The sequence below is a fragment of the Halyomorpha halys genome, unplaced genomic scaffold (assembly GCF_000696795.3).
Source record: "Halyomorpha halys isolate HHAL.00 unplaced genomic scaffold, Hhal_1.1 Scaffold3.1, whole genome shotgun sequence".
In the NCBI taxonomy this organism is placed as follows: domain Eukaryota; kingdom Metazoa; phylum Arthropoda; class Insecta; order Hemiptera; family Pentatomidae; genus Halyomorpha; species Halyomorpha halys.
The window spans coordinates 5,329-22,443 of NW_027115249.1; the positions used below are offsets into that span (position 1 = coordinate 5,329).

Consider the following 17,115-nt stretch of genomic DNA (forward strand, 5'->3'; position numbering starts at 1 on the left):
GTCTTATATTTTCATTTAATTAAAATATCATGAAAAAATATTTATAAATAACATTGTGTTGGAAATAGATACTGTTATTTTAAGTAAAGAAACATGATAAGAGCCATTATCTCTGATTATTCAGACAATGTAAATATTTTTCCAAACGATGCATTATACAAGTGTTTACATACATTTCTCTATATTACATGCACATATCAGATTACATTTAAATTTATATAAACTATTATGTTAATAAATTTTATATCATTTATTTTATAATTTAGTTTATAAAATATTTTAATTCATTTTATTTTTTTTTTCTTGAAACTAATCATTGTTTAATCTTAATATTCGGTACTCTGGATCCTTTGAAATAATATCAACAATTTTAATTGATTATTTATTATAAATCAAAATTCAAAATTTGATGTATTTTTATAATTATCGAATTGTTAGTTATAATTATTTGACCTCTGCACATTTACCTAACATAACAAATAACAATTATAAAATTATATTGGTATTTTTTATTAATTTTATCTTTTATATTAATATAGATTTGTTTTATTATATTTCAAATTTAAAAGATTAGATTACTTATTGTTGAACTGGCTGATCAAACATCTCTAAAAACCGACTGTTTACGATTGAATTATAAGTTAAGTGGTTTTGACACCACTTCCTCCTTGCCTACTACATTGTTGAAATAACAAAGTGGTTTGGCATAAGCTTTGTAACGGGATTGAAATAATTCCCACTTTAACAGATTAGAAACTGTTTCCATTTTCTCCTTCAAGCAAAATGATTATTTCTTGTTTGATGTTCATTAATTATTAATTTCATTAATAATTTTAGATAAAATATTAGTCATTTGATTAGCGGTCATATAATTTCTATGTTATATATTGTTATTGTATTATGTTAAACTCGTTAGCTGTTCTTTCTAACAAAAAACAAATTTATACATATCACACATTCAATATAATAGTTACATAACTAAAAAGATATACCTTTAAGCTTGAATAAATTTCAAATTTCTTTATTTTATATTAAAAGTCATTTTTACTCACTATCCATTTAAAATATTTGATGTTAAATCATAATGTTGTATTCTTCATTTATATTTTTGAGCAAAAATAAGTTTTAACTCTTTTATTTATAGTTATACCGTTTTAACTTATTTATTGGTTTTTGACTTATTTATTTTTTATTTTTAATATTTTGACTTATATCTAAATTTATTTATTTATTTTTTTTTGTGTATACTGTAAGTTTTAACATTTGATCAGTCTTAAATTTAAATAAAACTAACATAATAAATTGAATATTTGTGTTGTATTACTCGAAGAATGAAATATGAAGGAACATAAGAAAAGAAAACAATTGACAGAAGAAAAAAGCACAAACGCAGATATAATATAACTTATTATAATAATATTTAGTAATAATGAAAAAAAATTATAATAGAAATTTAAAAAAAAAATTATTTATTTTATATCTAATAAGAGATTGATTAGTATGATGTGTCCTGCAGCAACCCGATATATTTAGATAGCACTGTTTGAAAAATAAAGCATTTCTCTCTCTATTTACCAATTGAAATCCTTATTTATAAAATAAATTAACATGACAGAAATTGTTTATTTATCTTTTAAAATAAAGAAAAGTCAATCTTTAAATTTATTTCATTCAGGGATAAAATGTCAAATTGTTAATGGCTTAAGTAATTTTTTTTTAGTACTTATTTTGTGTTTTTTAAATTTTAGAATAATGAGTTTTTAGGTCAAAGGAAGGTGAGCATAATTTGTACAGTAGCAAAATTGAAAATAAAAGTTATGGTGATAACATGTGTCACAGATATAAGTAAAAAATAAAAATTTCTAGTTAAAAAGGAATTAGTTAATTTGTAAATTTATACACCAAAAGCCTTTCTCAATGATGAGAAGATTGCTGATCGTGAATAATATTTATGAGAATATGGTTGGGGGAACTGTTAGTGATATACACAAATAAGTAAAGAACTTATTTATTAGTGCCAATATTCTGTTCTTTGATGGCCTATTTATTTAATTGCTTATTTATTAGGAAATCCTTAATTCTGTTATTTTACTTACTTATTTAATTACCAATATATGCATTTTATTTCCCTCTTGCTTTCATTACTTTATTTTTAATAATTTTCATTTTGTACATATATTTACTAACTATATTTTCATATGTATTTTATTATTGTTCTTTCCTCTTACTTAATTTTAATATTAATCTTCTTTTACAGACTTTATCTTATATTATAATACTTAAACTATTCATGTCTGTTAACTCTATTTATGTATCCATAATGTTAGTTATTTACTTATATTCTCTTCATTTATTCATCAGTTATTATCTTGTTTTTTGTTCTTAGCCCTGATGAAGGCTCGAAATTCTGACCGAAACATTGGCACTAATAAATAAATTTTTACTAATTTGTGTTCTTCACTGACCGCACCCCCAATCATCTCACATATATTTTATCCACGGTCAACTATCTTCTCATCATTTCTTATCTTTTAAACTAATTTTTTTTTTCAGCATTATAGTCTAAAATAACATTTGTCTAACAATTAAAAATTAATTTTTACAGACCGAGTTAGCTGTTTATAGAAAAGATAGTAAGCGGTTACCGATTGGAGATCCGGAATTAGATTGGGAAGAAACTGTTTATTTAAATCTTATCATTCATCAATTTGAGTATATTTTAACTTTAGCTATTTGTACAAGGACTTCTCCGAAACAATTACAGATCCTTCGTCGATATTCACAGGTATTTAATTTGTATTATTTTCTTACATTTATTTATTATAAGAAATATTTTATTTTTGAACAATTCATCCAAATCAAGTACCGTCCAACTTGGAGTCTCTAATATAATTAACTGGAAAAATTTAATTATCGGTTTATATGAAATTAAGAATAGTTAAACTGATTATTGAATAAGAAAAAAATATAACTGAGTTAATTCTTTTTTTAAATCTTTTTTGTTTTAGTTACTTAATTATATATGTAATGTATAAACCATATTAAATACACTATATGGTATGAAACATGCATGTAAAATAATCCATTGTATCCGGAATACAGCCACTTAAAGTTACTGTTTGAAGGAAACAAATAATGGTTTAATAAAAAAAAAAAAAAGTAGACAATAACAAACCCCTATTACCCCTTTTTACATTTTTTTTTCTTATGTGATCATAAATACCTTTATAGCAAAAAAGAATCAGAAAATCTATGACTGTAAGACAGTATTTAATTATAATATAGTATTTGTTCTCTGTCATACCAATTTTTTTGACAAATAAATACCTACAAATATTCAAAGTACAGTAGAAAATATCAAATTTAACACTTTCTCTGGCATTGATATAATCCATATTTCGGGAGTTACCGATTTACATTCAACAATAAAGAAATATATTTGAGATTTTTTTTCAATTGCCATTAAAATTAAAATGAGCAAATAAAAATAATGAAGTTACATATCAATTAAATTAAAATTGCTTTAGATTTATTAGATATGGATAAGTATATTGAAATTACATATTCAAATACAAATACACTCCAAAAGTAGAAACTCTATATTTTCAGAAATATTTCAAAAATAAATATAATCAATTTATATTGCTCTTTACCATTTAATAAATTCATTATTTTTTTTTCATTCAGCATATTATTAACTAAATATGAACATGCTAAATAACTTTTACTTGCTTAATAATATAGAAATAAATTATGATATTGATATAACTAATGTTATGAGTGATATCAATATCACTAATAAGTAAAACAGGGTATGAAATAGTTTTTAAGAAATTTCACAATATATGTTACTGCTTAATTTTTATTTTTTTAAATTAACAGATAATTGTTATAAAAGAATTTTTATTTAGAAAGATTATTCAACAAAAACTTTTGAACTGCTATTAATTAAAAATTTCAGTTATAGTCTAGTTTTAATTTTTTTAAAGAGATGAAAAAGTTTTGAGTTACTTGGATTCTAATTCTTGAAATATAGCAATAAATTTGACCTGGGAGTGACTTGATTTTTATTGAAAGGTGTTATACTAAAATACTATATTAACAAACATCCCTAAATGTTAACGTGTCTCGGGGGAGAGAGGAGTCTGTAGATGTGGGAGTTGAGGTATAGATTTTTACCTCAAACATGCCATAGTTAGAATAGGGTATTACCCTAGTTTGGGGTAGATGACCCCCCGGTATGTCAGAAATGGGAAGGGGGTCATCAAAAAAGAAATTAATATGTCTGAAGTCATTAAAGTTGAACTACTAATTTTATTTTATTTTTTTATAGACAATTCTAAGAAGCTGGGTTTTCATTAGTTGTAGAATTTGTGTGAATGGCAAAATGGATATTTTTATTATGTTCAAAAATTGTTTTAATAGTTATAAAATTTTAATTCACAGTTCTAAATACTTTATTTATTTATTTTTTGTTTCATAAATATAATTTCAAAACAGATATTTTACAATTCCTGTTAAGTAAATTAAAAATTACTTACATTATTTATAAAAACTTGTTTTGACTGCCTAAGTGTTTTTTTGTTTATTTTTAACTTGTAACCAATATATTGCATTATAGTTTTAGAAGGTAAAAATTAAAAGAAAACTTTGGTAAAAGTTTGATGTCTTTAAATCTGTATTTATTGCTATTGAGTAGTTAATCTTGATATCATATAACTTGTGTTAGGCTCACAACTGATCATGTCATTGATGACTCATGGTCTTTCTGATGACTACATTGTTTCAAAATACAAATAATCACATTATCATTATCAATAATAATAATAATATAAACTAATGTTTTGTTGTAAATCAAAGACATTGGGAAAAAAAAACTATTAATTTTTATTTCAAAAGAATTTTCAGTTATTTAATTTTTATGTTTGTGAAACAAAATTAAAACTTTTATCAAAATCATTATTATTCCAAAATTTTCCTCTTATATAACATAACATTAATTTGTGCTAAAGAGACAAATAAATATAACAACAGTGAATGATATTGTCTAAACAATATTTTGTAAAACTTTTTAATCGTATAACCGTAAAGATTACCATAAGGTAAAATTGAGTAAATGTTTTAATTGTTATGATAAATGTTAAAATTAAATGTAACAATTACAAGAATAATATTGCCAAAAGATGGAAAAACACTTCAATAGGTTGTAAAATAAAAATAAAATATAATATAGAGTATTAGATATTATTCTAGAGGAAGCTTCTTCTCACATCACCGTCTTAATTCAGAAAGAATAAACAACGTCCTAGCAAATAACCAAGAATAAAATAAAGATAAGAAAACAATAAATTCATAAATAAAAAAGATGAATGGAATATGATCCGGGTGCGGTAAAAAAAAACTCAAATAGTAGATAATTATACTATTTTATTGAGCCAACGTTTTGCCCCACGTTGCAGAAGAAATATTAAAGAAAGTTTCTTCTTGACTTTTTTTGATATTTCTTCTCTTATCTATCTGTTACTATTACCCTTTTCATTTACTATTTACAACCTTTAATTTTTCTTATTATATCTTACTTTTTTACATTTTATACCCCTGTTATTTTACAATTATGTTTTTTTCTTTTTTTCCTTTTTGTAACTATAGTGTTTGTATCTTTTTTATCCCTGACGAAGCCCTGCAACGTGGGGCGAAACGTTGGCTCAATAAAATAGTATAATTATCTACTATTTGAGTTTTTTTTACCATACCCGGACCACATTCCATTCATCTATACACACGGTCAATCAATAATCTTCCACTAAATAAAAAAGAATTCAATAAGGATACTAATTAGGAAAATTATAACTTTTATCAGTGTAATTTTCAGAATCTGGAGAAGAATGGCTTCTAGAAGCCAAAATGTCAATGTATGACTTTGATATGAGGTGTTTTGTTGTAAAACATGATAACTGCAATAATGTAAATGTTAAATTGTTTATTAATTACAATGTTTCACCTTCAACCAGCAGCAGTCATTTACCATACCTTAATATCAACATTGTTTTCTTTTAAAAACAAATTTCCTAAAGATTCTTTCAAAAATTTATGAAATCACCCTTAAAAGAGGTCAGTGATCCCAAAAACTTTAATTCATAAAAAAATTCAGTTACCAAGTTTTACTCCTGAAATCCTCATATTATGAGTAATAAATGCAAAGTTGGTGAATCTGATTAACTTATTTTTTATTTGATAAATATTGTGGCTCCAAGATTCGACGATAGAAGAATAAAAATAAAATTGTGAAATAACAAATTTGCACTTTCAAATTCTACAACTTTGCTTAAGTCTATCGATAATAGTTATGATCGAATTAGCAGTAATATTTAAAAACAATACAATAAAAATAAATCTGTACAGCTAAAACGTGGGATCAAGGATTCAGTACTTTGTAAGGAAGTATTGTTACTAGAGCAGTGGTTGTGCAAGGAGGTGATGTCAGAATCACACTCATATAAAAATAATATTAACAAATAAATACCAAAAATAGAAGTAGTTCTATTATTATGAATGAGGAGAAGATGGTTGGTGGTGTGGTCAATGAAAAACACAAATAAGTTCGATTAACTTATTTTATTTAACTTCATTTTCTTTTCATATTTAAATTTTAAATTAATAATAACTAATATGTTCATACTTCTTTGCATTATATAACTTCATTTTTATTTCATTTCCTTAATTATGTTATTTTACCCACTTTTTCAATCACCTATGTATACATTTTATTTCCCGCTTCTCTCATCACTTCATTTTATTAATTCTATTTTGTAAAATTATTCATCTTATGTGTAAAATTATTCTGTTTATACTTCCTTTTTATTTTTTTATTTTTCTATACTTACTGTGGTTGTTATCTTGCTCTGTTTTTAGCCCTGAAGAAGGCTAGAAACTCTAGCCGAAATGTTGGCACATTAAAATAAGTTAATCGAACTTATTTGTGTTTTTCATTGACCGCACCCCCAACCATCTTCTCCTCATTCATCATCCACGGTCAACTATCTCTCATAATTCTATTATTATGAATACTTTTATATAAACAAGTATATTTTGATTCTAACCATTTACGCTTAACAATATAATTTCTTTTCTCTTTTTTATTTATTCATTTTTTTTCTTGTTCAACTGATAAAAGTGAGAAAGTAACTTATAATTATTTTTTATAATGACTGTTTATATTTCTTTGTATTTTTTGTTTAAGTATCTCTGAGGTTCCTCAGTCCTCATCTGTTGATTTCTCTGTATTATTCTAAACGGACTCGTCCCAGAATAAACAAAGTATTATTATTATAACAATAATAAAAATAATAGCTAATGTTTATTTAAAATTAATATTAAATAAATTGAATGACAATTAAATGTGATAATATTAGAACATCTATTAATAAACAAATACAGCTGACACCTTTTATAAATTAAAGTATTACAAAATAAATTCTAAAATTGTAGGTTTTAGAAAAGTGAGTTTCAGTTTTTACTGTTGTTTCTGTCAACAATTCCTTTAATTACTTCTTCGGCAAATTATTTGAAAATATTATTGTATTGATTTAGGGGTGTTGAGGCATGCCAACATGTCTGGTCTCATGTTTGACTGATTTATTTTATTAATATATTTCTGTGACAAATTAAACACCTCTAATCATAATAATAAATTTCCCGATTTTGGATTACTTTGATATTGAACCATATTTTTTTTATTTTACAGAAAGTTTATGCTTCACCTTCAAGGAGACGGATGGATACAAAAGGAGAAGTAGAAGAGATTACTTATCCTTATATATGTTTCATGGTCGATAACTTCAATGAGGTATTTAAATTAATTTAAAAGTTATCATGGTTTCTTGAAAAAATGTTTAGCTGTTATAAATATATGTTTTTTAGGTTATGTCTGAAATGCTGGTCCGGGACGGAGAACTTGTCTGTGTCGAGTTGATGGCTTCAGATAGGGATGGGAAGATGCAAGGAGTCCTTTTTTCTGGTTCCATTCGTTATGATGCCCTTAAACATGTTTATGATGCCAGGGTAAATTAAATTTATCTTATATTTTAACTATGTAAAATTTAGTTTTGTATTTTTTTTTATATACATATATTTATTTATGAAAATATTAATAATTATATCTATAGGAGTATAAGTAATATGAAAAGTGTTGATCTTTATTAAATTTTTCAGTTAGCTTACATTGTATATTACATTTACATTATATTATGATTGATTTATTTTATTTTACTATTTTATACCTTATATTCGATTTTAAAATTGGAATATTAGATTATTTACAATAATAGATCAATCTTGATTATAAAGATAACTAACATTAATTCCAAACAATTTTTATCAAACTGGAAGATCCCTTAAATAAGTGGAATATGGTCCGGGTGTGGTAAAAAAAAAAAAAAACTCAAATAGTAATAACGATTTTTATTTGAACCAATGTTGTAGGGCTTCTTTAGGGCTAAAAAAGATATAAACACTAACAAATGTAAAAAAAATAAATGGAAAATTACAAGGGTATACAATGAAATTCGTTAAAAGTTTCATTGTATACCCTTGTAATTTTCCATTATTTATTTTACCTATGGTAGTGTTTGTATCTTTTTTAGCCCTGACGAAGCCCTGCAACGTTGGTTCAAATAAAAATAGTTATTACTATTTGAGTTGTTTTTTTTTACTGCACCCGGACCATATTCCACTTATTTATAATTTTTATCGAAATATGAAGGAGAGGTCGGGAGTGCGATCAAAAAGGAAACAAAAAAAGTTAACAACTATTTATTTGCTGATGAGTATTAGTTATTATTATCGTATTTTTTTTATCTTTTTCTTGTATTTCACTTATATGTAAAACCGTTTGTTGCCTGCATTATGTCTGTACCACTTCTCATGGTGGGTTGTTCTCATTTCTTCTTTCTTTAATTTTTATTATTATTATTATTTTTATTTTTTATTAATTATTTTTTGGCCTTTATTTATTATCATTTTAAATCCTTAATTTTCCCTCTTTTAGTGTGTAAAATGTTTGTTTTTATTTCTCTCATATCTACCTTTCTATCTTTATGTGTTATTATGTCTCCTGTTCATTTTAAATCTAATACTTTATTTTTTAAAATATAATTATTACAGTAAATCTTATTTTTATTTCTTTTGTTCATTTTTATATCATTTTTCACTTATAGTTACATCATTTTTAACTTCCCCTTATTTCACTTTATTGCCATTTTATTCTCTTACATTGTCAACTTATTTTTAATTGGGGCAAAACACCAATAAATAAACAATTTATAACTATTTTTTGTTCCTTCTGGACAATCTCAATTATTTACAATAATAGATCAATCTTGATTGTGAAAAGAACCACATTATTTCCAAATAAATTTTATCAAATAGGATTAAATTAATTTTATGTTTACAACATCAATTTTGGCTATTTTCAAACATTTTTTATGTGTTAACATCAAAATATAATAGAAGCATAAACTCTTAGTTGAGAATACATGTTTGAAAATGGCCAAAAATTAAGGACTAAAAAATCATCTATTCTTTAATGTAATTTAATAATAAAAAAAAATTGAAATTTAATTAGGAATTTTTTTAAAGATCATAGCAGCCCTTTTTTAAATCATGATTAATAAATTATTGTAAAACATTTTATGTTTATTCCTGGAACACTATTTAAAATTTTAAAAATACAAATATATATTGAGAATCCCTTTTTATATTAAGATGTTGAGGTGCAAAATAAACTTGCTTCATAATATTATCAATATCAATATTATAAATTTATCCATTTCTTTTTTGAAATTTTGTCTGATGGTTACTTAATTAAAAATTATAACACAACATTGTTTAAACAATATTATTTATTATCAGTGAATAATATTAATAATTCAATAATAGTGAATGATATCGTAAAAATAATGTGTTATAATTTTTAATTAAGTAACCATTAGAATAAATTTCGAAAAAGAAATGGATATACTTAGATAATAAGGAATATTAGTACTTGAAGATAGGGAAATCTGAAACGTTGAACAAACAAATATAGAATATTGATAATATTTTAAATGGAAGTTTATTTTGTTATCTCAATATCTTAATATAAAAAGAACAAATAATTTCCTTGGAAACAAAATCTAGAATTGAGAATATCATCCATCCATATCATCCATTTCTAAGTTTTAGTAAAGTTTTTGAATTATAATATTTTCTCCTATTAACGTTATGATTTTTAATATAAAAGTAATAAAAAGTCATTAAATCATAAATAAAATCATTATTGTACCCCCTGACCATCTTCCAAAAGTATATTTTCTATGATATTTTAAATATTACCATATTTATGTATAATAAAATTTTTGGATCTTTATGTAACATTGCCATAGAAATCTATATTTTACAGTATGGTAGATTCGATTTATATATAAATAATTATCGATTATACAGGCTAGCCTCAGCAGCAAAATGGCTCAGAGGATGACCTTTGGTTTACTAAATAACTCGTCTCAAAGGGTCGAGTTTGTGACGATGAAAGGTCCCCAAGGGAAAGGTCATGCTGAAATGGCAGTCACCAAACCTAAAGGTAACTCACTTCTTTAATATATATAATGTATTTCAAGCTATTAATAAACAAATTTCCTGCCACAGTTGGACTTGTGGTCGGATATAATCTTATGAGTTAGGAATCCACTGGCTTGCCCTGACCCTTTAAATAATATAAATATAAAGGGATCTCCAAGCACGTAGTTGGAATGACAGTAAAACTGAAGGTAGATGTTCAAATTGATCATGTTGGGGGTAATACTGATGAATTACTGTGAAAATTTAGAAATTTGATTATACAAAATTTATACATCATTATGTGTTAGCCCCTACTATTAAGGCCTTGCTTGTTGACAAATGGCCATATGTTTATATATTTATATATATTGTAATAATCTAAAATTATTTAAAATAAAATAAAAAGAATTTTGATGGTTTTTTTAAACTAATTTCAAATATACAGGAGATAGCTTGGGTTCAAAAAAACTCCTAAAAACTTCAATATTTAACAGATAATATAATTTTATAACATAAGAGACTTTTCTCAGGGCGGGTTACCTGGCAATCAGAACAGACGACACTTTACTACTTATAAGACTAACTTAATTTCTAGATATTTTACAAACACAATAAATTCTACTTAGAAACAAGACTAACCAATTACACAGCTTCCCCTGATAATTGTTGATCTCTTCTCGATGATGCTATATCCAACTCCCAACAATGTTTTTTTTTTTTCTTTTCCCTCTCTAACTGAACGGACGTCTTCTCTCCAAGCTCGCAAAATCAAGAGTCACTGTTTCCTCTCCTCCATCTTCTGGATTTTTCACTGCTCGATCCAATAAATAATTGATTGTAGTACAATCGCTCTGCTTTATTTGCTATAATTTGTGATGTAATTAGTTAATTGATAATTTTCACTTTCCTCCATTTCTTCTTTGAATATTTCTTTTCCATAATTACTGTATAGTAACAACAAAAGTTGAAACATTTCAATCCATATTATCAAACAAACAACCCAACGAACACTTCGGAAGGACGCGCACCGCCATCTATCTCGTTTTGAAAAGCGTCTTTATTTTAGATAATGAAAACTGGTTAGCTTGCTTTTTGATTTAAAATAACAAATAAACAATATACATAAATAAAAACATAATTAAAATAATTTATCTATAAATATCAACTATTTATTAAAAAAGAGGATATTACAATATATATAATATTCTTGATGATTCAAGAATTAATGATAACTCAGGTTGTGCGATTTATGTTCTTAAGTTCTTAATCACTCCTAAATTACCCACCGGCTGTTCATCTCATACTACCATATTATATACCATCTTAGAAGCCCTCAAGTACATTAATCAATCCACAGAACATAATTTTATAGTTTTAACAGATTGTTGGAGTCCATTGTTATCACTAAATAATAATATAAACAAAAATATCAGTAATACCCAAATGGAAATAATAAAAAAAACATTATCAAGCAATAAAAGAAAATTAATAATATTTAAGTGGATTAATGGTCACACAGGGATTCCAGATAACGAGAGAGTTGATAAAATGGCCAAATTAGCCATTACAACAGGTCAGAAGGTAGACACTAAGTTGCCTTACACCGATTATTATAAAATGACTAAATTAGATCAGATATAAAACAATATCTGGAGAACCCCATCGGGCAGTTGTATAAAAATATATTTTCTCAAATCATTCGAAAACCGTAGTTCATGCAAGCAAACATAAGGAAAGACATTATAAAAACTTATATTAGACTTAGGAAGAATCATGGAATTTCCAATAACTACCTGCACAAAATAGGCATAACTAAATCTTTTCAATGCGAAAATTGTAGCGGTAATGATACCCTTAAACTTATTATACTTGTATGTCCGGCATACAATAAACAATTAGAAATATTGTTGAAAGATCTAGATACAAATCAAAATATTTATGATTGGAGAAGATGATCGGGGATGAACAACATTTTGTTGTTTCTTTGCTGACCGCACCCCCCAATCATCTTCTACAATCAGTATTCTATGGTCAACTATCTACAATATTTATGATAGTATATTGAAAGTAACAGACTGGAAAAATATGTATGAGTACTATCTTTTTCTACCATGGGTATTTGAAGGTACAAATGAAATACTTATCTGTTGGTTGAGATGGTTATTCTGTGTACTCTACTTTATTAGCTGCCGGTGAGAGGGCCTCCATCCATACTAATGAAGAATCTCGTCATTTGTCTAAATCATCTTGTTTATATATTTTTCTCGGCACACCATTATTTTGAAAACAGCTCATCTGATTCAGTACAAATTTGAAGCTTGTGGATTAGTAGGGTTATTCATGTTGAATAACACTTCTAATACCTTTTAACATGCTAAATGTTATAAGTATAGGATTATGAGCAGCCTAATTTAAAGTCCATTGATTCACAAAGATTGAAATAAAAATTAGTACTTTATATGAAAATATTGAGAAATAAAGATGAAAGTTTTATCTTTTTAATTCTGTTAATGTTTTAAATAAAACAATTTTAAAATGAGTAATGGTTAATATTTACTCTAATAGTTCGGTTTCTAAGCGAAATTATGATAAATGTATGATGTTTACATAGTTATTTTTAATATTAAAGATAAATTCTGTGAAATAAATTTAATATATCAATTGATTCCTTAGGTTGTGGAGCCGAGACACCCACTTCTGAGCCTGGAATCTGTGCTATTGATCTCTGGGATGAAGATTGGGAAGATCCGGAAGACATGTTCCTGTATCGTCATAAAGTAATTATTTCTAGCAATAGAGCAATTAAGAAGTGTTATGAATTTTTCATTAAAATAATGAATAATCAGCAATCATCCAAAGCATTAATTAAAATACACTGATTAAAGTTTTGCTTGATTTTGTTTCTTTATGTTTTAGCCAAATAATATTGGCAATTGTATGAGCCTGCAAGTGAGATATGAAAAAGTGAATCTAAAACTAAAAAAAAAATATATAGATACTCATGTGTGTGGTATTTCTATAACATTATGAGATATGAAGAAAATAAAAAAAAATTTTAATTGAAAAAAAAAATTAAATTTGTATCACTGTAAGGAAGTACTGTTACTAGACCAATGGTTGTGCAAGGAGGTGATGTGGTCAGAATCATCAGTTCTTCTGTATCAAATATTCATGTTTTTTTCTTACATATTTATGTAAAAATGAACACATGTTTACGTTTATATTTTGACATTTTTATTACATAAAAATCCCATTTCTCTATATTATCAACTGTAGTGTTGAAATTCGTAAACAAATTTTTTACTGCTTCTATTAACATATTTTTCTGGTATTTAACATAATGAAAGGGTTTAAAAGATAACTTTTAAACTATAAGATGGTCATTACATTTAAGGAAGTTACAGGTGTAAGGTATATTTTTGAAAAAAGTGGGAAAAATGGGGGATATTAAAACTGATTGGAAATAATGTTACAAATGTGCATATAAGAAAGCTCTCTGTCCCTTTCAGCAACTCCAAGTGGGCTGCTCTATAAATGAATTCTAAATCGGTGATAAGAGAGTGGATAAGATTAGTAACATCGGAAGAATGGTATGAAGAAATTAGGGCCTTGACTTAAATTATTAACAACATTAGGGGAATAGTCTTAGAGGAAATATTGTGAATCCAATTTTCATCAATTTTAAGATAAATTTTTTGTTTAAAGATATTTGAATTAAGAACTGAGACATAATTTTTTATGTAGTTTAATAGAGGAGCAAATTTTGTAGATATTATTGTTGAGTTGAACAGTATTTTCTTCACCAATTACAGAACTTAATAAATTAGAAAGAATAGAAATTTTGGAATTAACAATATCAATTTGTCAGCTATTTTTCATATTTTTAGATTTAAAAGAGATTTTTTTTTAATTAAACAGAGAAAGGAAAAATTTAGAGATTAAGAAAAGAGGAATAGGAAAGTGATTAAAATAATTTTCAGAAAAAATTAATAAGATCTCCATTTAAGATGAAAATTATTTTGTTTTTTATCTATTTTAACAAAAAAAAAAAAAAAAAAGAGCAGTGAATTTTAAAGCAATAATGTTTGTATAAACTATCATTTTACATATACAAAGTGACTAAATATGTTAAAATCAATTTCTAGAGACGCCTTAGTGATCCTAGCGCCAATCTGAGCGTATTTGTGCGAGGAGGTTGGCAGAGGAAGCCGAGTAATGAAGGCAATCGTGCGAGGAGCGAGAATGAAGGCTTGGACAACATTGCTCAGTCGGTAACCCATATCCAAGCCGGAGACCTTAGGGATGGTAAGTCGTACAGCTTTTGTCATCTCTGTAGTTTTGTGTAACCACTCACTAAGAATGATATTGAAATGTTTTTCTATTCACTTGCATGGCAGTGTTGCATTATATAGCAAAGTGTTTCATTGCATTTTTAAAAAAAAAAATGTATTTTATTTTAGTATTCTATTTTACTATACATTCTACCAATTTATTTTGGTTTGTGAGTTTCTAAACATAAGTTATTTATCAAAGCAGGTTGCATTATGTGCATTTGATTTAATGAATTTACAAATTTTTATTGCCTGGTTTTCAAGTTTTTTGAAAATGCTTCCAAAGTTTCTGTTTTGGATTTTTCTTGTCATTGGCACTAACCCTCAGAATAAATACAGCTGTTTACAATGGAATTAAAATAAACATGTTGAAAGAAATCCTCATTTTTTTTTAATTTTATACTTTGAGATCGGGTAGCGTAATATTTTTGTAGATTATTTCAGATATTGATTCTTTTTATGTTATCTTTATAATGTTCACATTAGATGTTTTATGGGCAGACTATTGCTTTACAATTTTCTGTTGTTGCCTATCAATGGAAATCGATAATATAGTGATGCTTAAAAAATTGGGTAAAACTATTGCAAACCTTTTGTTGACACACAAATTACTATACTCAAACTCACTGATTGATGCGGCTCTGCGACTGATAATTAAGATAAATTCAATGTATTGTTGAAATAATTCTACCCTTTTTTATTTTTCATTACTGTTATAACGTAACTAACACTAATCCAACATCATAGCTTGTTTTTATGATAATAGTTCCAGGTGAAATGAAAACATCTAACTTACAGAACTTTTACAATAGACAACTCATACCAAGAGTGTACATAACTAAAAAATTGAGTGTAATAAATAAAATTGGTGAGTGCATATGCATCAGCTCATATATACATAGATATCTGAATTATAATTATAACATATAATTAAAGATGTATGACAAATTGAACACAAATACATATTTAACCAAAAAAAAAAAAAAAAATTATTTAGAATAAATAAAATTATACAATTAAACATACGATTGGGGAAAAAAAACAAGTAATAAATTAGCACATCAATTTAAAGTAAGTAAATAATAAAAAATAAATACAGCAAATAGGTAAGAATTAAATTTTGTACTAGAAAATTAACATAGTGAAAATATTATAAATTCGGTTAAATATACTAATTTCGGCAATTTCATAACGGAGAGGGATCAGTTTATTGTCATCTTGAGTTTTCACAGTTAATCGTTGAACGTACTACGTCTGATGATTTATATTTGAGTTAGTTTGATTTTCTTGGAGATATTAGAGATGAAGTGCACTAACTTTATTGATTTTTTAAAGATTTTAGATTGTGGAAGTGGCCATGTATCTCCATGGGTTATGCAGATTTTATTAAATTAAACCCTTGTTTTACAGTATAGGAACAAATAAAATTATGTTATTACCTTGTTTTAAGACTAATTAGAGATCGTGACCCATGTTCAGAATCCATGGTATTATGAATCGTTTCATAAAAAAAATCTGTTATATTCATTTTATGTTTAATAAACACCATTCCTAGAGCCTTCTTATTTCTTGCCCTAACCATCACCAATAACTGATAAAATTATCAAGTGATGATGAAATTATGTCTCTATAGTGTAATATTAAAAAATTAATTATAAAAAATAAAAGAAATTTTTAATAGTTTTAACTTAATTCTCATATCTTAGGTATAGCTTGGATTCACATGCGAAGCTTTAATATTAAATAAATATGAGAATTTTAATTTTTAATTATATACAATATAATAGACTCTTATTCTCAGGGCGAGTTTCTAGGCAATCAGAAAATACATTCAGCTACTAATGACACAGAATTAAATTATTTATTAGTTACCTTTACAAATCTACTTCAACTCTATTTTGTTCAACACTAACCAATTTATACAATTTTCTTTTGATGATGGAAGGTTTTCTTTGTCTTCTTTCTCATTCACTGGCGATCCAAAACAAAGAGTCCCTTCTTCTTCTTGGGTGACTCTTCGATGTCTTCTTTTTCAAGATGTCTACCACTGAGAGTTTAAGGGATCTCACAGGACATCCTGCCTCTAGGCGATATCATCCATCTCCCGCCTAAGCAACGAATGTTCTAAAAACCAAGTTTTCTTCCTTCCCCTTCTCTAGGTGTTAGTTCTCAACATCAATTGTAGCAC

General features: G+C 25.9%; 1 protein-coding gene across 2 annotated transcripts in view; it reads left to right on the forward strand.

Annotated features, from left to right (window-relative positions):
- Nucleotides 1–17,115, forward strand: part of LOC106684886 (uncharacterized protein KIAA0930 homolog) — a 34,476-nt gene that overhangs the window by 4,543 nt on the left and 12,818 nt on the right. For both annotated transcript variants that reach the window (XM_014427239.3, XM_014427329.3), the window contains exons 3-8: nt 2,606–2,785; nt 7,745–7,846; nt 7,921–8,061; nt 10,483–10,618; nt 13,270–13,373; nt 14,742–14,901. In XM_014427239.3, coding sequence (XP_014282725.1) covers nt 2,606–2,785; nt 7,745–7,846; nt 7,921–8,061; nt 10,483–10,618; nt 13,270–13,373; nt 14,742–14,901 — 823 coding nt within the window. The remainder of the gene's footprint in view (nt 1–2,605; nt 2,786–7,744; nt 7,847–7,920; nt 8,062–10,482; nt 10,619–13,269; nt 13,374–14,741; nt 14,902–17,115) is intronic.